The sequence below is a fragment of the Eptesicus fuscus genome, chromosome 6 (assembly GCF_027574615.1).
Source record: "Eptesicus fuscus isolate TK198812 chromosome 6, DD_ASM_mEF_20220401, whole genome shotgun sequence".
Classification (NCBI taxonomy): Eukaryota; Metazoa; Chordata; class Mammalia; order Chiroptera; family Vespertilionidae; genus Eptesicus; species Eptesicus fuscus.
In genome coordinates, this window is record NC_072478.1 from 52,319,432 (window position 1) to 52,345,433 (window position 26,002).

At 37.3% G+C, this 26,002-nt stretch overlaps 2 protein-coding genes across 2 annotated transcripts in view; one reads left to right on the forward strand and one right to left on the reverse strand.

Moving 5' to 3' along the window:
* LRBA (LPS responsive beige-like anchor protein) overlaps positions 1-26,002 on the forward strand; it is a 564,845-nt gene that overhangs the window by 319,563 nt on the left and 219,280 nt on the right. Inside the window, exon 39 of the mRNA XM_054717692.1 lies at positions 1,309-1,445. Coding sequence (XP_054573667.1) covers positions 1,309-1,445 — 137 coding nt within the window. The remainder of the gene's footprint in view (positions 1-1,308; positions 1,446-26,002) is intronic.
* Positions 5,481-6,560, reverse strand: MAB21L2 (mab-21 like 2). Its single transcript, XM_008144013.3, has one exon. The coding sequence runs from the start codon at positions 6,558-6,560 to the stop codon at positions 5,481-5,483; it is 1,080 nt and encodes a 359-aa protein (XP_008142235.1).

The window sequence follows — 26,002 nt, forward strand, 5'->3', positions numbered from 1 at the left end:
TGCTAATGTACAGAGGGCAAAGGAGACAGCAAAAGAACACATAGCTGCTTATTTCATCCATTTATAGGGATGAGCTTTGGGAAATCATGGCTGTTCCGTAGCTATCTGCTGCCCATCTGCAGACACAATGTATTTGTACATTGGGAATAGAGGGCAAAACCTGCTCTGATCTCCGCAGAGCATCCCTTCTATTGTCCTACTGGCACACATTAAGATTGATGTGAGATTAAGGACCAACACCCTTCTAACAATCGATGGAAATGTCAATTCATCTGAATTTTGAAACACTTATTCACCCATTGATTACCTGAATAGGTGTGCTGTGTTTATAGGCACTATATTAATTCAGACCTCTAAGTGCCAATCTTCTCTTGCTGTTTTCTTCACCTATAGGATTTGTACAATGAAGAATTGACATGGTATTTCAGTTTCTTACTACATTGAATCTCTACATAAATCTATATGTATATATAATATAATATAATCATTATTTTTTAGTTATTTTAGATTTAGCTCCAATATACTTTGTGCTCTTCTATCTGTATTGAATCTATTGTTTTCAGTAGCAGGCTGATTTGTCTCTTTGATAAGCCCTGTGGAGATTTGATTATTCCAATAAAAATTCATTCACTTGGAAACCCACCCTCCAGCTGTTTACTCCCAGAGTCCCTGAACTACACTAATATTAGATTTGGAAGCACTGAACAAAATTTAACAGTGGAAAGGCAGGCTTAGAAAATAAGTATTTTTACCAATCTTTCATGGGGAAAGTTATTACGGAAGAGGCTTTGTGTCAGCCTGGCACAAAATCTTTACCAGAGAATATGGTGTAATGTTTCTCACTCTGCTAATAAGCTAGTGATCTTTTTATAATCACGCCTCAGCCAAACTCTAAACTAACCTCTGGCCTTGGGAGCCTATTGAGTCCTCCTTGCTGCTGGTTGTTGTTCCGTGTTGTTTGATAGCCTGAGGCTTGTTTTCTAAATGGAATGTGGATGGACTTATTTAGGCAGAGCTGCCCTTTTTTCCAGATTAGACCAAAGCTTTGCAGACTCCCAGTAAAATAATTGCATCCTAGCTTACTGTTATCATTAATCGCCTGTTATAAATCTCTTTGTATGAGAACCCTAACTTTGGATTTTCAGAGGAAGTTTGGGGGGACGACAGAATTTTTAAGTGTAGGAGTTGGCAGGCAATTTGGTGCTAGGGATGAGAATTTTTAAATTAAATAAAATTTCTGCTTGAATCTATTTGAATTCTTGAAAAATGTCATTCCAACTTGTGCAGCTTGCCTTTTCCTTTTGGCAGGTCCTGTTAGCCTGAGCACACCAGCTCAGCTTGTGGCCCCCTCTGTTGTAGTGAAGGGCATTCTTTCTGTCACCTCCTCCGAGCTCTATTTCGAGGTGGATGAAGAGGACCCCAACTTCAAGAATATCGACCCCAAGGTGAGACGATGAGGAGTGGGTTTCATTTTTATGGAATTGTATTTTTCTTTGGATGGGATGGTGCGCTGCTATTAAGTAGGATTGGCATTGGTAAAATCTGACAGACTTAGTTTGAATTCTTGCTGATTTTTCTGTTTCTTTGCAGGCAACTATTTTCTTTAGCTTATGACTCCCTTACCAGTTAGTTAGATTATTGAAGTTCATTTAGATTCAAAAACAATTCCCACTTAATTGCATTTATCATTAGCTCATTCAAGGGTAGGGGAAGAACCTCAGGGAATATCTTCTATAAATATATTTTGCCTCAAAGGGTCCAGGGTGAATTAAGCTACAAAATTCAGTGAGATCGAGAGACGAATTATTTTGTTTAGCCTTTCTGCTTTCTAGGTATAATACCAATATATCACTCTCCTTGCTTTGTCCTCATGACTTACTACTCTGTTGTGCATGCGTGTCTCGTGTGTGTATGAGGTACTCTGTTTCCCATTACCTGAAGTCGATTTTACAAGGCACTGCATAATTTCCTATTCTTAAATGAAAATGTAATTTCCCCTTTAAAATGTATTTCTGATTACTTTTCAGACCTTGGCAACTTTATTTTACTAAGAAACATTTGTGGCTAGGCCATAAAGCCAAAATTATGTTTATTTCATGAATGTGAATGGTAGGATTTGTTCTGAGAGGAAAGTCTCGTTGAAAATGAGCAAAATAAGCATCCTGTAGAAAGAAAAGTGGTTTAAAAAAATTGGAATATTTTACACACTGATAGCTTTTGTGTGTGTGCATACTACACACATAGATACATGCATACACACATATATACATTCTGAATTTATTGGTGGGAGGTTCTTTGGTTTTGTAATCATGTGAATTATTAAGTTTTAGTGATTTAGAAGTATTTCAAAGTAGTTCTTGATGAAAATGTTATAATTTTATTGAAAACTTTATAATCATCTCTTGTCTTATCTATGTTTCTAATACAACGTTTCGAAATTGCTGCCTTTATTAACAGGATTTGATAAATTGTACAAAAGGAAAGCTACAGTGAAACAGCTCATTTTGACCTTGATAATTCAGCTAATCCAGCATAGAGAAAACTTTAATTCAGATTTTTGCATTATTTTTTTACTTTGTTACAGAGCTGAAATGTCTGAAAATGTATTTTAGTTTCTTTAGGAAAGAAAGTTAACTAAAATGAGTTACATTCTCTAATTTATGGTAGTTTGTGAGTTTTAGAGGGTGGAATTTAACTCAGAATATCGATTATGCTTTTGGACATACATGGCTTAAAATCTAAATTGTGATTTAAAGGTGTCTAAGTAATTGTACTCAATTTTGGAATTTTTGCCAGTCTTTGCAATTAGACTCATTGCAGTTATTTGTTCCTTTGGGGGAAGTTATAACTTTTATTTCCCTCTGATCTTACTCTGTGTAGCATCATTAAATTAATTTTTCCCCTGTTGCTTGTGCAATGCAGGGATCTTTTACTTTAGTCACAGAAATTGTTTTGTACCACAGCAACCTGCCTAATGTTACAGAAATAAAAACTCCGGCTAATTTATATTGAAAAATTTGTCAGTCTGTTTTTGGAAGAATTTTTTATTTTGAATAGACATTGGTGCTTTAAGGTTGTTTGTAGTGAGGACACTTGTGTTGCTGCAGTGGTTTTCTTTTTTAGTTGCATCAAATTAAATAAGGAGGGAAAAAGATACTGAATTTGGGGAAATTTTGTTTCTTCTTGTCAAAAGTTATAAGCTTTTCCTGGGATAATTAGAGGGAGATATGTGTCTAATGCTGTAAATACTTTTGAGAGTGAAAAAATGGTGATTTTAAGATGTTATTTTAATCTTTTAAACTAAACACTGTCTTTAAATCATTACTTTGTAAATGTAAGCACCTCTTACTTGCTTTGAAAATGTTCTTAAAAATCAGAACATTTTTCCCAGAGAATAAATTCATTTTTATTACTTAAAAAAAATTAGTGAATTTTCTGCACCACTTATTCTTACAGTGCATTTGTTCTGCAACTACAGGAAGAGAGACCAGAAAAGACATAGGTTTAGAGTAGAGATGATTTCAGAGCTAATAAGATCAAAGTTTATATTTCTAGACTAGAACTATTTTTACTATGGAAATTTCACCAGGGAATCTTATGACTGAAGCCTGTTTGGTCAAGTGAACCAGAGCTCTAAGTACCTTCCTTGTTTTTCATCCATCTCTCCTGTTGTCCTGCTGCTCATCCGTCCTTACACTCCCTCCCCCACTTCTTCCTCTGTTCTTTAAAATTGCTTTTTTAGGACATTTTTTCTTTATATCTCTCATTCATGGATTTTCTCATTAAATTAAAAACTGGGATAATTTAAAGGATAAATTTTACAGGATAACATCTGACATATATTCTGTACCTGTGCCTCATCATTAGCATATCTAATGGAGTACATAGTTGCCTCCAATATGAAGAAGAGAAATCAGTTCATTTCGAATACTTTCAGTTTTACCAATTACTTTATTTTATAATCAGTTATTTACTTGTTTTAAAAAGAAACCTTTCTTAAAGTTGAAATGTAATGGGTATATTGGATTGTTACCATAGAAAGGCAGAAAGAACAGAAAGTACTTTTCCTATTTGTAAATTCTTGAAGCAGTAATATTCCTTTGGTCAGAAATATTGTACCCAAACCTTTTTCTGTTTGAATTGCCTATAAGAAGATTCAGAATAATCATGAAAAATTCTAGGGATTTTTTAAAAAATGACCATAGTGTTGACATTTATAACTAAGCAATTCTAAATATTGAAGTAATTCATAAAACTGGATTGTTCATATCACCATTTGCTAGGAAAAGGACTATTGCTATAACCACTTTATTCATTTTTTTGGTGTGACTGATTTAATTGTTAAGTTTTTATTATTTAAAACTTGAAGAGGACAAATGATTGAAGGAAAAGTGTCAACTGATAGTGCTAACTCTTCAGAAAAGATCCATAAGTATTTCCTTTGTATTGCAGACTCAGAGTGAATTTTTAAAAATTATGGCATAAAAAGCAAATGCCTTCATTGTAAATGTGAAGTAATTTTTCTCTTTAAAAATTAGGATCAAAATTTGTTTTTCTATGTGTTCTTTTTTCAAGTGTGAAAGAAGATATTACTTTTAATCTTAAAATCTATAGAACAAACATATAGTTGGGTAAAAATTAGTATTTTCTCTTTTCTAAGGATTTTGTTGGAAACTTGTATGATTAAACCTACAAAATGTGCTGTATTTGTGATTTTGCAAATTAAAGTTCAAATGGCAGCTTCTTGTATTTAGCTGCTCAAATTCACATCTTTACATTGTGAATTGTAAATTGTGATCTCACCTGCCTTCATTTAAGAACAATCCACAAACAGTCAGTTACAATGTAAAGTAATATTTTTATTACTGTTTTCAACAAGACTGCTTAGGGTGAGGGTAGAGGTGCAAGAGAGGGAGGAGCACAATCTGACATTGGCACTGAGATACATTTAACATCAGCAAAACTTTTTTTAAAAGAGAAATTTTACATATAATTAAATACTTTTTTTCACTTGGTGACAACATTCAGGCAACCCAAAACAAAATGAAATGAGGCAGAGAGAGAGAGAGAGAGAGAGAGAGAGAGAGAGAGAGAGAGAGAGAGGAAGGGAGAGAAGGAGAGAAGGAGAGAAAGGGAGAGAAGGAAAAAGGGAGAACTACTATACATTGATTTGAAAATGTACCTTGGGTTTCATTTTGTGGTGGCAAAGCCCGATTGCTTCTTTTGTGTGACCTCTTAAATTCACATTGTTTGGAAGAAAACGATCACTTTGTGCAAGAATGTGATTTTGTGTTGTTTGGTTTGTTGGTCGGGTTGCTCTCTTTTTGTTGGCTTGTGCATTCACGGAGGTCTGCTGCTTGGTTCCTGTTTCTTTCAGGTGCTTACATAAAAGTTTGTGTCCGGAGTTCCCGCTGTTGGTCGTGTGTTGGGTGGATGAGAGCATTCCCGTTTGCATCGCTTTTCAAGCAGTCCCCAGCACCCTATAGTTTGTCTAGGCTTTTGGGATTGGTGAGAATTTCCCTGGCCAACCTCCAGGTCTGCTTGGCAGCACTCTCCAGGGCCGAGTGGGGCTTGCCCTGGAAAAGGTCGAGGTTGGGCAGAAAGTAGTGTGGGCAGCGGCGGCACTGCAGGCAGGAGATGAGCTGCAGCAGGATGCCATTGAGCCGGTCGCCCAGGCAAGCCTCGTCCCAGTCCGTTTCCCGCGGGTGTTTCTCGCACTCGTACAGCAGCAGCGTCTTCATGTGGTAGTTATTGAGTGGCTGGCCTGGCAGCTCCAGGTGGCGGTCCCGTAGGGTCTTCAGCACAGACAGACACTTGTTTCGGCAGCCGCCCATCAGCAGGCGGTTCTCGGCCTCCCCGAACTGTAGCACCCAGGCATCGCTCTCCGCGGAGCTCTGCTTGCCCGTCAGCGAGTAGCACTCCTTGGAGAGCAAGTTGAACCCTTCGGCCTTGACCTCCGCCACCCGATTGGGGCCCGGCCAGGGGATGTGAGGCATGGGCCACTGTGCCGCACTGCGAGGCCAGATACCAGTGCACTTGAACGCCGGAGTGATCTGCACCACATAGCGCTCCCTGATGCGCAACTTGACTTCGCTGGTATCCGCGATCATCTTGACCACATCCCGGTAGCTGCACTTGTCCACCGCCTGAGCCACCAGCGTCTGGAAACGCGAACGGATCTTACGCGCGGAGAGGTAGCCGGACGCTGTGATGAACTCGACCCAGAGAGACATGCTCCGCTTCCTGCCGTCGCTCAGTTTGAGCACCGCGCAGCCGGGCAGAGAGCCGTCGTCCACGAAGTTGAAGACGCCCATCTGGTTGAGGTAGAGCACCACCTCGAATTCTGTGGGCGAGATGACCTCCAGCCCCTCGTAGCGGGCATCGATCTCGCTCAGGGAACTGATGAAGCGAGGCTCCTGCACCTCCACTTCCTTGAGCACGTCCGAGACCACCTTACAGACCTCTCGGATGGTCTTGGCGATGGCCGCCTTGCGCGCTTGGCAGCGCTCCGTGTAGTATTTATTGAGCTGGTAAACCAGCTTGGCCTGAGCGGCGATCATGTTGGGGCACAGGTCCGGGCTATACACCGGCGTCTCGCAATACGTTGAGGGATCCAAGGCTCACACACTGGTGGTGGCCCTGCGGCTTGCAAAAGAGGCAGTGCGCTCCCCTTAAGCCCCACTTTCACTCTTGTTTTCCACCTGGGCTGACCCGCTGATGCTACAGCCGGCCAGATCTCTCCTTCCCCTCGGTCCGAAATCCTTTTCTTCTCCAGAAAATTAGAGCGGAAAAAAGTGATCTTTCAAAAAGAAAAGTACCTGCTGGGACTTCCTTGCTTTCTCTTGATATGTAAAATAAAGATGTGCTTGCCGGAGAGATAAGGGGGAGGAGGGAACGAGAAGACGAGAAAACTTCAGGTTAACCAGAGGTTTAGTTTAGATATCTGCTGCCGAGATTGTCCAGAAATCGGGAAATGAGATCTTTTAAGTGCCAAAGTAAATTTAAAAATAAAAGCGAAACATTCAGTGTTTCATTCTTAAACTTGTCTCCCAAGCTGGTAGGACTTCTTCACTCAGCTTAGGTGAGTGCCTTCTTCACCCTCCCCCAAATGTAAGATGAAGGATGTAATTAATGTCCAGAGAGCAGCGAAGTGCACTGAGTCAGTGGCACCCTCGGAGGTGTGCAGACGTCCTGCGCTCTCAGCGTGCTGGTCTGGCCACTTCTCAGGGGGTCGTGTTGTAGCGGTATTCCTCTTTTCCTGCTGGAGGCGTTGTTTGGACTGGACTTGTTTGTTTGCAGTGGGTTCTTCTTGTTTTTCTCTAGGTGCAAACCGCTGGAAGTTGTTTGATATTCATTTCTGCTTCGTAATTTATAATCTTGGCCCTCACAAAATGTATTTTAATGTGACGAAGTCTTTGCTTGCGTTGCATCTGGGGTTTAGTTATAATGATTCTAGGGTTTTTCTTCTCCTCCCCCTTTAGGTTGCTTGTGCAGATTCTACTTTCTGATCCTCTCTCCCTCCTCCCCTCTGAGGTCTCTCTCCCTGTCCCCTCCTAATCTCTCTTCCCTCTCTTGCTCCCTCCCTTCCTCTCTCTCTCTCTCTCTCTCTCTCTCTCTCTCTCTCTCTCTCTCTCCCTCCCTCTCTCTCTCCCCCCTCTCTCTAAATCTCTCTAGCTCTCTTTCGCTCACCTCTCTCTCCCCACTCTCCCTTCTCCCTGCCTTGCTGTTTCCTGGAGTTATTTAGTTTATGAATGGTCCAGGGCCATCATGAGGGGGGTGGAGCTTCAGTTCGTACAATCGCTATCCAAGCTGTCACTGCTTTAGCCAATCCGAGAGAGAAGACAGGCATGCTTGGCCCACAGTAGCAGCCACCGCTGCGCTTGATAAAGAAAGAGGGTAAAGGGAGAAGTAAGAAAATAGGAGGAGATAGTAGAAGTCAAATGCTCACACACATTTTACAGCCCCCTGTTCTTTATCCTCCTCTCTTATCAGTTGCAAGGAAGAAAAAGAGTCTATATAGAAAGGACTTCCTGGAGATGACGGAGTAACTGGAGGGAGAGTAGCAGTGGTTCAGAAAGGTTTACTTTTGTGTTTGTTTTTTTTTCTATCAACATTGTGAAGAAGGTGCAAACTAACAAAATTACTTTCGCTTAAAGGCAAATGGGAGGAGGACGGGAATTTGGGAAAGGACCTAACATTTTCTAGATTTTCTTCTCTTGTAAAGTCTCCCCACCCCCATTGTTGCCAAGAGCCAGAGCAATTGCTGTATAAGTGCACCAGTGTGTGTGGGGGTGGGTATGGGATGAGGGTTTATGACTATAAATCTCTTTTCAGTAATTTTCATGTGCTGTTTAAAAAAAATGGAGCAGGACAAAAGTAGTGCAAGCACCTTGCTTGATAATTGATACTTCATAATTAAGATTCAGATATATTTAATGCTATTACTTTATTGTTACAAGGACTAACCATAATTAACCAGTTATTAGAAAATATATTTAAGTGCGAGAGATGGTGCAGATTTATAGATGGAAGAATTTTGTTGGATATATGTTTATATCAAAATAAGTAACTGAAACTGTTTTAAACTTAAAAACGAAAGGAAGTAAATGTGAACCTGAATCAAAATTTTCTTAAAATGCCAATGTTGTAAAACTAATTTTGAATATTTTCGAAGGTAATACAGTTTCATTTGTAAAATGAATTTATTTTCATAATTGACTTTTGCTTTTAAAAGACTCACTACTGCAATGCAAAAATCTATAACTATCCTGTTATTGATTACACAGATGGCTTCACTCCTCCCTTGGCATTTCAATGAAACACATGCTTGTGCTTTAGTGTATGCATTGTACCCATTGTAGCGTTTCGGTACTTTTGTATGAAAAAGCTATAACAGTGTTTGTGATTTGCTCAATATTCAGGGTTTATGTTTGAACCTTAGATGTCTGTCTGGTTTCTGAGTCTTTTTTAGACAAATCAAATAGGCGGGATTATTATTGTTATTATTTTTAGAGTCAGTACATTGTATTTTTTGATAATGCTGTAAGGATGAAACTCTATGAAGCCCTTTGGGGAAGACTGCGTTTTGCAAAACCTGGCATGCAGCTTTTTCAAACTCCCTTGGGAGGGCTTGACTTGCTTTCTTAAAACGGGACCAGGTGAACCTGAATTCATTTGCTTAGGGGAAGTTTATTTCTCTCCTCCTCCTTCATGCCAGATGCTTGGACCTCTTAGTCCTTTCTTATGTGGCTGGTGTAGTCCACTACTTGTCACCCATTCACTTTGTTGTCCTAAGTCCCTTTCTAAAGAACCATTGGGACATTTTTAAAAAAAATTAAGTCGAATTTATTGCGTGGAATCTGTGTTCAGTAGTGAGGAGTTGGGATGAACAGTTGGAAGTAAGCATACTTGAAATTCGGACACAGCTTTAGTCAACTACTCGGGAGTGGCAGAGACGCGGCGGGAGGAGGGGGGGCGGGGGCGCGGGACAGACGCTGGGCTGCCTGAGGATCCTGAGCTGCGGCGCCTTCGGGGTTTGGCATGTGGGAAGCCCGGACTCCGTGGATAACCCGCCTATTGCCTGTGGGTCACACCGTCGCCCTGGGAAATATTACTGGGCAGGAGGGACACTTTGGTGCAGGGAGTTGTGTGAACAGCCAGGAAAGGGTCCTTAGCCAAGGGCAGTTACTGGGGAGAGACTCCTGGCAGGGCCAGAGGGAGCAATGCTTTCCCTCCCCAACCCTCGAGGTGGCCACTTCTTCATTGCCTCTGGTCCTCACGGCCCGAGATGCCCCTGGGAGTGAGTGTTTGGAAAAAGGTCTGGGGGTGACCGCGGTAGTGCATCCTCTGGGCCATGGCGCTGCCTACTGCCGGTCCAGGGTAGGCGCCCGGGGACGCCAGTGCATGCCTCCTTTGCCTAGTGAGGCGGCGCAGGCCGTGCTGAGCTAGACGCCATTGCCTGACATCCCACTCCTCTCCTCTCCTCTCCTCTTCTCTCGTCTCCGCTTTGTCAAGCACAGCTAAGTTTCTTGCACCCTTTTCCCAGCTTTTCCCCACTTTTACAACAGAGGCTGAGAGTTGATAAAACATTACAAATGTTTTGATTTAAAAACAATCCATTACCAATTTACCCTGTCTAAGGTAGATGCTCTAGTAAATAATAAATCAGTTAAACAAAGGCGGCTTTAATTTATTGTCGCGGTACTAATTAGAAACATCATTCGAGCAATAAACTTAAACACTTCCAGCAAATAATGCTCCCTCTTGCCAGTTCCCTTCTCCCCCTCCCCCACCCAACTCCCTAGGCCGCCTCTGCTCTCCGAACTGAACTGCTTCTGCTCTGTTTGCGAATCCGCTCTCTTCCTCTGGTTGAATAATTGAAGGGGGAAACGGTATCTGAGGAGGCTGTAATTGAAGAGCCCCTGTCACCTCTGCTTTTATGTATGTTAGTATAGAAGTCCATCAGCAGCTCCTTGATGGTGTATTAAAACCAAGTGGCAGCCCCTTCTGCAGGAGATACCATATTCTATTAAAGGAGACCAAGTGAGAGAAAGAAACTCTAGAGGCTAAAAGCCACTTCAAGTCTTCAGGCCGATTGATCTGTATTCTCTTGTTATAATCCATCTCATCATACTTGAGTTAATGAGGCAAAAGAGGGGGAGCGAAATCTGATGGTCCTTGACAAATTCATTAGGGAGGCTGCAGGACATTTTATTTGACTGTTAAACATCTTGTTTGTTTGGTTTAGACAGTGCCAACATCAGCTTGCTTCTGCCCAGACCTGTGATGTTAGGATAGCTGCAGACATTCCTAAAAAGGAGGACATTCAGGGTGTGATTTGAATTTTTTGTTTTGGATTTCCAGTAGTCCATGACCTTCAGACTTCTCTAGGCTTTACCTTCACCATCATCATTACATTCGGTACGTTTTATGAGGATGTAGAAGGTAAAACTGAGGTGGGGTGTTTTTAGTTACTATAAACTAAAGTGTGTATGTTTAAACTTTAGTCTGAAATTTCCTGTATCCTTTACAAAATGAGACAAGTTTTAGCAAATACTATACTAGTTATTAAAAAAATGTGAATGTGTAAGTTCCAGATTACACATTACATCCTGTTTTTACTTGATCATGGTTAAATAAACTTTTAATTATTAATTGAATTTCCTCTCGTAGTGAAACACAAAAGCCAGAAACTTAGAAATAAAAATTTTAACTATTTACACAAATAAGATTTTTTCAAAATAAAATTGGTATATTTTAACTTGGAGGCCTTTTTATATTTAAAATTAGAAGCAGAACTGGGTGCTCTTTGCATGGTGTTAAAGTAAGGTGATGAGTTGACCAAATACTTAAAAAACTGAAAATATTTCTTACTGAAGAATAATGAGCAATTCACCTAGAATGCTAATGTTATATTTTATTCAAAGATAATAATACAGTATTTTATTTTCTCAAAAAACTTTTCTTGAAAGGAAACAGTACAATTGTGGTACTTCCTTGCATAGAGAATTCAGTTATATTTTCCTTCAGCAGTTGACTTAAAGAGCCTCAGCTCAAGTGCTTTCAGAAAGAACCCGGGCTTCCATTTCTAGGCAAACAGTATGAGGGAAAAGGAAAGCTAATGCTTTTTGTCTGTCATTTTTGTGCATTGCTGCACCGCTGATGAAGCTGGGACTGCTGGAGGGAATATATGGATTTGAAAAGAAGTGATTCAGTAGTTCATGTTGTGTTTCTCAGATGCAAAACCAAACTAATGGTTGAAGTCAGTGCTTCTGTACATCTGACAGTTATAATCCTGTTTATATTTCAAGAGAATACAGACGCCTCAAACAGCTTTATTTTTTGCTGATCTTTACTCATGAGAAATAAATCTATTTACTGAGTTAAACTTCAGTGCATTTTCTACTTTATCATATCACCGAGAGTAAAAAGGTATCCATTATTTTATTATCTGTAGAAATAGCATATATTAATATTTACTAAAGAGTATACAGATACTAGATTGCATGATACTGATGTTGTCTTCTAAGAAAACATTTGCATATAAAAATCAGATTATTAACTTAAAAACCCCAATTCTGAAGGATTTATACTTTTTCAAAAACAAAGTACACCATGTTTGCCTGTATATGTTCTGATCATCTAAAATCTGATTTTGAAACATATATGAGGTTGCTAAATTTTTGGTTCTTATACAGTTAATCATTCAACATATTTATAAAAATTCTTGACTTTTTTAATGCTTGACTTTTTAAAAAATATTTTTTGGGTCAAAATATTAATGGGGAAATAAATAACTATTAAATTTTCTGGTTTTAAAATTCCAGTCAAAACAAAAAGAAAATAACCCAGACAATGTGTTAGTGTATTAGTTGATGAAATTTTATTGAAGTAATTACATTAAAATATCTGTAAGAAACTTGAACAACAACACTGTCAGAATTATACTATTCACATTGTATTAAAAGTCAAATCAAACCACTTTTTCCCCCCCCTATTCTGATCTAATTTTCCCAAACTCTGAAGTGTCATAGAGATTGTTTGTGTGTATTGATAATTATTAATTCTGGAATCAATCTAGAAAATAATCAGTAACTGAATATTTTCTTTGAAGAGTTTACTGTAGTGTCTATTAATTTTAAATGGTAAAAAATGTTGCTGGAACAAGTTTTCTCTAACACCGCCCATTCCCCCTCCCCCCCCCCACACACACACAAAATAACTTTTGATTGGTAACCCAGGAGTATTATTGTTCTCATTTGAATAGTTTGAACTTAAGATAACGTTCTGTTAGGTAAAGCAATAGCTTTAGCTTTGTATAGTAAGCCTATCAAGCTGTACTGAAAAATACATGTTTTTATGTACTTTTGAGTATTGTTTGTGGGCCTTTTAAGTTTGTTTGGGTTACGTGGGACAATATATATGATTAGTGATGTTTATACCTATTAAACGTTTATAAGTCTAATTCTTATATTCTTATATTATTAATATATATGATTAGTGATGTTTATACCTATTAAACGTTTATAAGTCTAATTCTTATATTATAAGTAGGATGAGAAAATTCAGAGTATGATACATGTTAGTTTTTCCCCAAGTTGAATGACAACTGTATATATGAGTACTTTATTAAGCTGTGCAGAGTTTGATCTCACCAAAATGTATAATGATAGAGCAAAGAAACTGTACTCATGAAAGTGGAAGTAAAAAGCTTTTAGCCTGACTAAAAAGTGAATACTATTGTATTACTGAGCTAGGATATAAAATTTAAGGAAATTCAAGTTAATTCAGCAAGAATTTTTCAGAAGGTGTTTCGTTGAACTTATTGTAGTCTGACTTATGTTCTACTCGTCTTTTGGTCTTACCAATAAATCATTTAGCTTTTTCTCATTTCAAATATATACATTTTTGAGTTGTACCTATTATATTCTTTTATTTCCATGTATAGTTAAACATTTGCTCTGAAAAGTTAGAATAAGATCCATCTATCCTCCCTCTATCCCCCTCTTTATCCTTCCCTTTCTTTCTTCTTCCCTTTCTTTCCTTAACAATTTGAATGTACTAAATTACTATGAGGTAAATATTAAATTTTACCTGTCAAATAACTTTGTCTTTCATAACTCACTATAAAATCTTCAACAATGAGAGGGTGCTTTTAGTGGAGCCAACTCTTAACCATTTAAAGAATGATTACATAATTTGTGGAATCTAATTTGTTTTTCTTTCACCTAGAGAACCAAATTTTACTGGTCTTTTAATATCACTTACAGAAGGTAGATAGGAAAATAAGGATTAGTGAATATTGAAATTGATGCCAAGTAAATCCAAATTTTATGGTTTAATGAAGGTGTGATATCCTTTGTTTAGAAGCTACTACTACTGATTCACTTGTAGAACATGGTTCTTCAGATCTTAGAGCCATCCCCGTTCCCATTTCTACTTCCCCTTTGTGATCAGTGCCAGACATTTATGGAACAGATGATTGAGATTAGGGGTATAGATTATGCCGTACTGAGCTGTACTTAGTCCAGATTCTATATATTTTTTGGTCATTTGAGACATATTATGGACCTGTGTTTAAAATTATTAGTTAAGCATATCCTATTGGTAATTTTTTGTTATTCTGTAGAAAACTAAACTTTTTAAACATCTTAGTTTATTTTAAAATATATTGGTTCTTCAGCACTTCATCTGTATTATTATTAGTAGTAATAATTTGGCATCAATCTTCTGCTAAGATTTCAGGGAATTTTTAATGGACTTTTTGTTATTTTTAATGGAAATGTTAAAATTCTAGCTTGTTCATTCTTTCAAACATTGTGAGTTAGAGTAAAAATGATGTGCTGAGAGGTTATTCTAATTCTTTGTAGTGGTTAAACAACAACAAAAATCCTTCATGGTTCTAGTCTAGGTATAGAAGATATCTGTATGGTATAAATGAAGTAATATTTGATGATCTGAAGAATTGAAAATTTTCTTTAACCATCTGAAATAAAGCTGGGATATAAAACAGCTGTCTTGGCCTGTGAATATCAAGGTTCTGCCAGTCTGTTTCTCTTCTGAGGGTTTTCCTATCTTCCCTTATTATCTTTGGATCCTACAGCATCATTCTCTTATGTTCTGACTGGTTTTGTCTCGAGACAAAACCTGGGTTAGTAGGTTTAAATCAGCCTAGATAGAGTGAAAAATCTTTGATCTATGGCTATGACTGTTTTCAAATGATTTGCTTGCTGGGACCAGACACTATCCATGCCCTTTCACTTTGCTATCAGATAGGTACACACAAAGGACCTGAAAGGCTACCAGATGCACAGTTAATCATCATATTAGATAAGTGAAGGGTTCCAAGCATGCTCAATTAGAACTTCTATTTCTAATAGTTATTTGTTCTACAGTACCTTGTTGGGTAAATGGTCTACACATCTTCTAATCTTTTCTGCAAATTAGTCAAAACTTTCTATAAATTGTAGCATTAATTAAAAATGAATGACACAAAACTATGTACTTTTTAAAAAATAGAAGGTTGTTGCTATCACATAACTTACATGGATAGATAAAATAAAGGGAGACAGTCCTGAATTTTTGTTCTAGCTTGGCTACAAGATCTAAGTGAACTTGATCAAGTGACTGTTTCTACTCACTATTTTTTCAATTATAAAATGGGGATATGGATTAGGAGGTTTTTTTTTTTTTTTTTTACCTTTTCTAGATACAAAAAAAAAAAAAATCTTCAGTATCCTACCATAACATGAGTAAAGTTGTAGTTTATATCTTATTAGTTTATTTCAAATTAAAAATATTTCTGCAAAATTTAGGCTTTAGTGGTGCTTCATTATAGTACATGTAAAATCTTTTGAATCTTAACCTAAGAATATGTTTTTTAATTGCTTTTTTTTTTAGAGAGAGAGAGAGAGAGAGAAGAGAGAGAAACATCTATCAATTGCCTCCTATACACACCCTGACCAGTGATTGAACCTGCACCTAGGTGTGTGCCCTGACTGGGAATTAAACCCATAACTTTTTTGGTGTACAGGGCCATTCGCCAACCAACTGAGCTACCCAGCCAGGGCAATACATGATATTTTTTAACATGAAAAAAATCATATAAATGAATAAACTTACATATGGTTATAGTTTGTGTTTTATATTTAAGGGAAAAAATTACAAATTATAGATTGAAGACAGTTGCGGGGGACAACCAAATAGCAACATGGAATAAATTCTAAGAGTATGATGATTATTGTTGGTAGTCATTGCATCATAAAATATGAAAACAAGCCAGGCTGTGTATTCTTGTATATATAGAAAAACATTGTTTTAAAGGTGTCCACAAGGTTAGCGGGTTTGTTTTTTCTTAAAATGTTGAGTTGACTCAATGTTTTTGGCATTTTCATTAAGATTAGTTATTCTATAAATATTAGATCTTGAAGCTAAAAAAAAATCAAGTTCACAATTAACCTTTTAAAAAATATAGTAATACCAGTCTTCTTCTTAGAGAAATGACATTCTTCTAAGCAACTATAATATTACCATATTCATGTTGTGTTAAAGATAGATCCAAGCAGGGAAATGGTTTTGAAAACGTGAGTCACTAAAGTAAGTAAAGTTTTATACTGCTTTCTCATGCTTTTCTCTTGTTTTCATCAGAAGATCTGACAAGCATAAAAGTGTTAACATCTTTTATTTTACAGATGTTCTTAGTTTCCTCTCAAACTGTAAAAGATGCTGTATCAGAGCAGCATGGTAGGAAATAATTTCAACACCTCCCTTCACTTATGCAGTCCTTTATTGTCTAAGCTTGTGGATATTTTTGGAAAGAGGGGGAAGTGAATCAGAAAAAGACCTCATATTGAGGCCTAATTTTTCTCATTTTGAGGTATCGCTCAGTCTGTCTTCTGTATTACAAATTCTTTCTAAAATAGTTTTTCAGTTAGAATTGAGTTATTTTCACTTCTGTGTTGTGTTCATTGGAAGTATCTCATTAATGCAATAGCAGTGCCAGGTGACCACTGAGAAAGTTGTTGATGGACACTCGGTGGGTTTGCAAAGTGCAAACCTTAAAGACTAAGAGATGAGAAATGCATTGCTATTGGTGAATTTATGTTTTATCTCACTTCTCTTGAAAATTTATGAGTGGCATGGCTTAAGGGTGCTGGAGTTGTGTGTTCCAGGGCTTGCCCCTACTGATAACACCCTTGTTGGCGTGAAAGTGCAATGCAAATTATGACAGTTACAACCTTCTGTTTTGTTTAACCTGTCAGTAGATTTCCTGGCTCAGTGCTGAGGGCAATGGTGTGTTCAGCTAGTCCATATTCACCTAAACTTAAAAGGTCAGGTTTCTACAGGCAAGCCTAGTCAAAGCCTAATTGATGAGGAGGGCATGGAGACAGAATTTACTGTTCTGTTGGCTAGTTTCATATCGTTAGGTTGTCCTGAAAGCATCAGGCAGTCACAGCCCCTTTCATGTAAGTGCTGACCCTAGACAGGAGCTGACAATCAAAGGAGGCAGCCACAGGAACCAGTGCAAGTAGGCTATTGATTTTTCAGTTAGGTCTAAGTAGTTTGTAGTATGGGTAATGGGTGACAGAGGCAGGTATGTCATTATCAATGAGCTCCAGAACAGTAGCGACAACCCTCTCTCATATTTCCTTCCTCACTGACAGTATGCATCCAGAGGCGGTCAATAAATCGCCCAACCTTTAACTGACAAGTGACTGGAGGTTTAGGTTGAGGGGTGGGAGTTATGGAGCTAAACTTCTTTACTCGAACATGTACTGGATCTGGGATCTGGCAAGAGAGTCAGTAATTATATTGTAAGTTTCTGAAGTTTTAATTTGGCTAAGACTGTGCAACTCTGAAAATCAGAGTTTGCTTTTAAGCTTTTGAGAATTTAAGAAGCATATTTACCTAGTTAAGAAATAAAGAAATGCGCCAATTAGTTATAAAGGAACCCTGCAAGGTTACTTAGGATAGGTTCTTATGTAAAGTTTTGCTTATATTGTGGACTAGATTTTTATTTAATCATGATATCCCTGTTATAAAAGTTCAGCAGTTAGAAATTGCCTCTCAAAATCCTTTTTAATTTCTAGTCTCCTCTTAAATGTTTTGACTGCAGACCCATTTTAAATAGAAGGAAAAAAAAAAAAACTCGAACCATTTGTAAATATGATGTATTAGCCACTAAGCAGTTGCTATTTGACCTTCAAATTCGTTTTATATTACTTTTCACAATAAAATAGTCAGGAATAGACCACTTAATGATTAAAGTTTGATGAATTATGGTTGCTTCTGAATTTAAAAAGAAGTGAGGCTGATTTTTGTTTTAAAAGCATTTCATATGGATATTTACGTTAAAAGATAGATACAATTTATGGTCACATAAACACAAAAGTATAACAGGTTTGACTAAAAGTTCACATGTTCTAAAAGGATATAAAATAACTTAGAGGTTCTTTTAATTTAAACCAACCTCTATTTTGTTACTAAACGTAAGGAACATAAAGAGAAGATAATATTTATAACTAGAAGTGGGAGTTTGGGCTGTACCAGGTTCCTTGCAAACTATCACATGCTTACATTTTTTGAAAACTTTAAACAAATTGAAGTAAAACAGAAAAGTAAATGTTTTTTAAAACTTCCTTAAATAACGTATCACTGTGATATCTTGTTTAACACTGTGATATTGTACAGAACCAGAGTGTAAGTCTAGCATCATCTAGCTGCAGAGTACCTTGCATGACCACATGAATCATTATCATTTGTCTAATGCAACTGAAATTCCTTTAAAAAACAAACAAACAAAAAAACCCACAACAACTAACCAGCAGGTCAATGCACACTAAGGGTATTGGTGCTTAAATATTTTCTTAAGTTTGAAGTGATATATCTTCTACTCTAAAGAACAGAGAATATAAATTCGAATGTAGTAAAGGATGGCTACTATTGAACTATTGCAATCTTAGTTTTAAGGAAGCGTTGGGGTTATATAATAAATATTTAGAGAAATTTTATTCAGATTTCTTGAATCACCTTATGGAGCTTACACATTGTAAAAGCAAGATTCCTTTTAGAATCAGTTTCCCCCAGGTTGTGTATTAAGTAATTCACTTAACTGGTGTTTTTCTATTGGATTACATAAAAGATTTAGCTGCGAATCTTGTCATCTTTATATTGTTAGCTATATTCTAGGTGCAGCTTCTTTTGCTATATTTGCAGTCTTTTCTGAATAGAGTGTTGTTGTTGTTGGGTTTTGTTTTGTTTTTCCCCAGGAATTAAAACAAAAAAAGCTGAAGAAGAGACAAATTAAATTTTCATGAAAGAAAATCCTAATCAGCAGTGACAGTATAAGAGAAAGATGATTGCCACTTGGTCATTGTGGAGAGGCACTTAGATTTGGTGTCAGTGCTTCTGTTAATGATGACTAATGTCTTTCTTGAAGCAAGTGCATGCTCCCACATACTGCTACAGACTCGACAGAGGGCTCAGCAGTAGGCACTACTCAGCACAGGCATTGGGTGTCCTGCAACAAAGGCCTTTTTTTGCAGTCAATTTGGCAGTCTCTGTTATTAGAAAAATGCAAACGTAATTCTGAGGCATTTCACAACACGTTTGAAACTTTTATGTCTAATACTAAGAGATGTTATTTTTAAATTAGAATGTAAAGAAACCAAGCAACGTTAATGAGATGTGCTTCCTATTTTGTCACCTACAGGAATGGGCACATAACATACATTTCCACTGCACAGGATCACTTGTGTTAGGAAAGTTTTAAAAAGAGACAGACTTGCAGCAGGTTCATTTCATACTGCATGGCTATATCCTGAACAAACACTTTACAGTTATAAAAGAGAATGCATGTCTCAAAAGATCTTTTTAGATCTTTTCATCTTAAATATATTGGTTACAAAAAGATGACATGTGTTGTTTCTTCAGCTTTTCCCCAAAGTCTAAGACCTTTCAGAAGGGCATTTGCAATGCTTGTCATATTTTTTCATATATATCTTATTGGCCTGACATGTCTTGAGAACCATGAGAACACAGATGTCATTGCATTCAGACAACACTAATTACTCTGGGATTTTTGCAGCCTCAGTGCCCGCATGTAACTGTCGATTATGATTGTTCATGCAGCCTACAGTGGGGACAGTTTGCACATGAAAATAGTGAGACACAAAAATAGTGAGATGGGCCTTTTAGTCCCCTATTGTTCTCCAATAGAAGTTAGAATAAAAAAATTCCTGACACATCAATTTCATTCCCTATTTTACATTTGAACCATATTTGGGAAACATTTTCCTTTCTGAAGTAAGTGTGTTATGCTTTAGAGTTCAGTGAAATCTATTATCCATCTGTTCTTTAACCTTCTTGAACAATCTTCTACATTACTTTGTCTTTAAGCTTCATGGGAAATTTCTTTATGTAGCTTATAGTTTGAGAGAAACACTAATTGTCGTATGAGTCTTTAGACAGTGACAGTGCAACACAATAAATATGTATGATGTGTTCTTCTGGAGTGCAATTTAATGTTTAATGAGAAGCTGCAGCAAATATGGTTAGTCTCAATTTAGATAAGTGCAATCATCTTATGCTTTTAACACAGGTCAGTTCTTTTCTTTGTTTTATTCTGTCTGTAACATTCTGGATTTCAGTTGATGATTCATGGTATTTAGGTGGTTTTCAAATATTAGAGGTCAAATTATGGTCAGATCTGGACCCTCAATATTAAATGTGAAGACCAAATACATGTTTTGATATAAAGCATAATCTATGTTAATCACCGATTGAAAATAGAAAATGCCAATAATGTAACTTCATATGCTGATGAAGCAGAAATGGAAGCAGCTTGATCAAAGATGTATGATGAGATAAAACTGCAGTCTCTGCTGTACAGTTATAGTAATTATGACTAATGAACCGTCCAGTCTGGATGAAATGGCATGCCCACAGGGACTGTGTCCAATCAGTTGTGACTTATGCAAACTGAACAAACCATTGATGGGCTTCCAAAGTCTGTATCACAAGAAATATATTCTTTGTTATTCATATAACTTTTGTGAGGGTAATGTACAGGAATTGGAAGATACCTAAATATTGTTAAATATAGAATATAATTATTTTTATCTTATCATATACTTATTTAAAACTAAACACTTACTTTTATATGACCTCTGTTTTACTTCTTCTTTCTTAAACACACTTTGGTTGGTACTCTAGTACAAATTCTGTGACTTCCTACTTGTTCTTCTATTGTGCTCCTTTTGAACATTCCCTCTTTTTTAGAGCTTATTGTCAGGGTATATTGTTCACTAACCAGATACTGCAGATATGCTTTTACCATAATACAGGACCTGCAAGGCATTTACTATGTGAGAGCCTTGTTCATGTACTTTACCTATGTTAAGTTGCAGATCCCGACAACAACCCTTCCAGGTAGGTGCTATTTGTTATGACCATTTCACAGATGAATAAACTGAGATGTGGGAAGTTGAGTAAGTTGCCCAAGGTTACCTGCTCTTATTAACTTTAGATATCCCTGTAGAGGTTAGTTATATTCTTCTGGCCCAAACTATTTCTAAATTATCCTCGTGTTCTTTTTCTTTCAACCAGGATTACTTTTTTGTTGTTTTCTGGCATCTGTCAAAACTGCTATGATATTTTAAAACTGATGGCTGATGTGCAGTTTTACAATAGTTTTTCATGTCCCTAAAGTCTAGTTAATGTTCAGGCCCCTAAACTCCTTCATTTGGTATATTTTAAGTGACTCTAGCTCTCATGATGGAGTTTAAGAATGCATAATTTTTTTAAATTAATTTCAGAGAGAGGAAGAGAGAGGGAGAGAGGAATAGAAACATCACTGATGAGAGAGAACCATTGATCAGCTGCCTCCTGCATGCCCCATACTGGGGATCAAGCCAGGAACCCAAGCATATGCCCTGACCTGTAATCGAATGGTGAACTCCTGGTTCATGAGTTGATGCTCAACCACTGAGCCACACCGGGCAAGAATGCATGATTTTGTTTTGAATATATATTTAAAATGTAATAAATATGTCCATTTGATTTACTCTTGAAACTGAAATGAAAAAACAACCTACTCATTTAAAAGAAAGTAAGTTGTGCTGGTAAAATAAGCTTGGTTAGTGTTTTTTTTTTTTTTTTTCAATTTAAATTCTTTATTTTTTAAAGTATTACGTAAGTCTCCTTTTCCCCTCATTGACCTCTCCTCGGCCACTCCAACACCCCAGCACATGCCCTCACCCGCCTACTGTATGTGTCAATTGGTTATGCTTATATGCATGCATACAAGTCCTTTGGTTGATCTCTTACCTCCTCACCCTCCACCTTCCCTCATAGGTTGGACAGTCTGTTTGATTCTTCTATGTCTCTGTTTCTATTTTTGTTCATCAGTTTATGTTGTTCATTATATTCCACAAATGAGTGAAATCATGTATATTTATCTTTCTTTGACTGGCTTATTTTGCTTAGCATAAAGCTCTCCAGTTCCATCCATGCTGTTGCAAATGGTTAAGAATTCCTTCTTTTTTACCACAGCATAGTATTCCATTGTGTAGATGTACCACAGTTTTCTAATCCACTCGTCTGCTGATGGGCCCTTAGACTGTTTCCAAATCTTAGCTATTGTAAATTGTGCTACTATGAACATAGGGGTGCATATATCCTTTCTAATTGGTATTTCTGTTTTCTTGGGATATATTCCTAGAAGTGGGATTACTGGGTCAAATGGACGTTCCATTTTTAATTTTTTGAGGAAATGCCATACTGTTTCCACAGTGGCTGCGCCAGACTGGTTTGTTTTCTTCTGAGATTATCCACACTAAAGATTTTCTCATCAAACCAAGTATAGTCCTCATCTTAATGACTTATTTCCAGCACCTTACACCTCACTACCTTTTAGATAGTAGGTATTCAACAAATATTTGTGGAAAGAAGGAGGGAACAAAGGAAGGAAGGGAGAACTTTCCAGTAATTCCGTAACTCAGTGATGCCACCAAATGCATGCTTTTAGAAGAGAATAAAACAGCCTGTTCCTGTGCTATTATTCTTTAAAATCCTTAAAACTCTACCTGACCAAGTTGTTTCCCATTGACCCCCAACCTGAAGTATTCATCTTTCCAGGCTTGCTTCCATGCATTTGTCCTGAAGTGCCCCACAGAGCTCTTTCAATATTCCACTTATCATCAGTCCCATACAGTGTAATGTATGTTTTTGTCATCTCCCCAATGTCATTTTCCATGTTTCCTCTACCTTTAACTTACCAATGTGAAAAGTTATGAAAGGCAGGCATCATCTTACTTATTTGATAGCATGACTAGATACAAAGTTCATGCTCAATAAATACCTATAAGGTGTATCGATAATTTTGATCCTCTCCTGTTTCCAACAGATTTCTTCCTATCTCCAAGGTCAAAATTTTAAAGTGAGATTTCTAAAGGTAATGTTCTGAAAGTCTTTAAAGACTCAATTGAAATGAGATTTATGCAAGGGTAATATTGAGCTCTTACTCTGTGCCAGGCAGTAAACTAAGTACTTTGTCTTAATCCTCTCAACAAATCTATATTGAGTTATATATCCTACTAGAGGCCCGGGGCACGAAATTTGTGCACTTGTGGGGGCGGGGGGTCTCTCAGCCCGGCTTGCACCCTCTTGCAGTCTGGGAGCCCTCAGAGGATATCTGACTGACAGCTTAGTGCTGCCAGGGAGGCAGGAGAGGCTCCTGCCACCACCACTGTGCTCGCCAGCTGTGAGCCAGGCTTCTGGCTGAGTGGAGCACACTGACCACCAGGGGGCAGCTCCTGCATTGAGCATCTGCCCCCTGGTGGTCAGTGTGTGTCATAGTGACCAGTTAGTCTGCCGTTTGGTCAATTTGCATATTAGCCTTTTATTATATAGGATTATTATCCCTATCTATACAGAAAGCAAGGCACAGATAGATTATATAACTTGGTTTATTCTAAAGCTAGGAAGTAGCAAAGCATGACTTGTAACAATGGGTGATGGTTTATTTTAAAGTCATCAATAGTTTATTGGTATCTTGTCAGTACCATGCTCTTGGTTTTTTAATGCCCTTTCTGCAGTTGTCTATGACAGTTCTGTAAATTCTGCTTTCCTACAATTAAATGACATATATCACACACTACTTATCTTTGTCTTCTAAAAATACTCCAACAGAAGAGGAGGATAAAACCTTGCTATCCTTCTCTGAAATGTTGTGACATGATCAGGTAATGCAGAAAGATAAACAGTTTTGTCTTTGTTTTTTAAATTCATGGAGGACTAAATAACAGTTTTCATTATCAGCATTTTATACAAGTTTCAGGCAATGATTGCAGTGTAAACTATGTTAGATAGTCTGGTTAGGAAATTTCCAAAGTAATATGTAGTAAATCATAGGAAGAATACTTGAAATTTAAATCTGGTTTTAAAGTGATTGGTATGTACCTCCATGGCTGTTTATCAGTGATAGAAATGGAGTTAATAAAATGCTGTGTATTTTATACTTAGGAAACATTGTGGCTTATAATGAGTCTATATAAAACTGAAACCACTGTGTTAGCAAAGAGGAAGCCGTTTTCCAAATATAGTAAGCTCTCAGAAGTAAATTCACATCAATTTCAATTTCTGTTTAGATTTCAGTTTTTACATGGAAATTGATGGCATTCTGTTTCATAAGTGCTGTAATACTCTGTACTTTAAAAAGTCATATCTATATTTTGTAAGAATCTGGTTATTCAGGTTCTTGCTCACTGAATAAAGGTCAGTTCACATTTGAGCTAATCCTTTTGTCATGGTAAGTACATTTAGTCTGAAGTTAATATCAGTTATTCATCTTCAACTTTTAAGATTAAAACTACTTTAAAGCCTTTCTTAAGTAGTTTAATTAGAAATCTTTAATTAGAATAAAGGTCCAGTAATTTCCTAAAATGGTAACGTGTTATTTTGAAATGAGTCTTAGTTTCTTTATTGTACATTATTAAGTCATGGTATTCATTGACAAGGTATACCTTTGACTATTTCAGGTATTCAGATATTATAAACTGATATTCACAACTCAAAAAAGCATAAGATTCTTTCTTTACCTGTTTCTTATAGAGGAATGAATGTAAATGGTATCCTACCTAATAAAATAGTAATATGCAAATTGACTGCACCTTTGCTACGCCCAAGCCACGCCCATCAGCCAAAGCCACACCCACCAGCCAATCAGGGCGAGTATGCAAATTACCCAACAAAGATGGCGGTTAATTTGCATATGCTGAGAGAGAGGGAGGAGTGAAGACTGAAGACAACTTAGAAGGAAGAGGGAGGAAAAGCGGAAAGCAAGGTGGCTGCCAGAGGGGAAGCCCAGGCGGGGCAGAGCGGGGTGGGGCGGGGTGGGGCGGGGTGGAATGGGGCGGAGCGGGGCGGGCGGCAGTGGTGAGCGGGTGCAGGCGCAGTGGCCACAAAGGCGGCGGCGGCAGTGGCAGCACACGCGGCCGCAACAGCCGCTTGCAGGACTTTCCTGCAAATGGGCTACTAGTATTTATATAATTAGGACATTAGTTATATTTAAAGTATTTCAAATGATCTCATTTTAAATGAAAAAGAACACAGAAGTATCTTTGTACTCTGATTTTACATATGTTAAAATTACGTTAAATTCCTGAATGAAGACTGAGCAAAATGGACTAAAAATGAAAACAGTTAAAGTATATGAATAGTGGTTAAATTTGGGGGGGTTAATTTCCTTCATTGTATTTATAATCAGTAAATTAAAATATGTACACATATAAGTAAACATACTTCAAAGTATAATTTTTAAAATAACTTTTAGGTTATATGGCTTTACCTTATTTTATTGTCTCATATATTAAAGAATTAAGCCAGGATTACTTTTTTGTGCAGCTTATTCTTTGCCATGGAAATGGTCAGCTGGTGTTACAGGAGAGTCATATAAAAAGTACATGTAAAATCATAGTGCACGTGCTGCTACTCTGCAGTGTTGTATGTGATCAACATCAAACATAAATTTTAAAGAGAGTATTTCAGCCTTCTGATTGTGTGATGCTAGTATTAGTGAGTCACGTTGTTATACTACTGAGTCTGCGTATCTTGGCTTATTTACAAATTTGTCATTAGGCGAAAAAAAGATTATTTCAAACCAAACTTAATTTTGGGCAGCAGGGAAACCAGACATCGCGACTAGATGTCCAGAACCTCTAGTAGCTCTCAGTTCAATAATGTCTGAACTGTTTAAATATTTGAAGGCCTTGAATGTATTGAATATGGGTAAATTTTAGGAAATACACTGTAGATTATATATTATAATCTGTTCTGATACCACATGTAACTTCACTTTGCTTACTTACTAGTTTTCTCTGTTTGCTGTCACTTTCACACTAAAAAGTTAAGAGCTTTTTTTCTCCCCTGTCTTTTAAACATTTACTGAGAATATACCGGGCAGGGGTGGGGGAGATGGCATATGTGTGGAGAAAATGAATTTGCA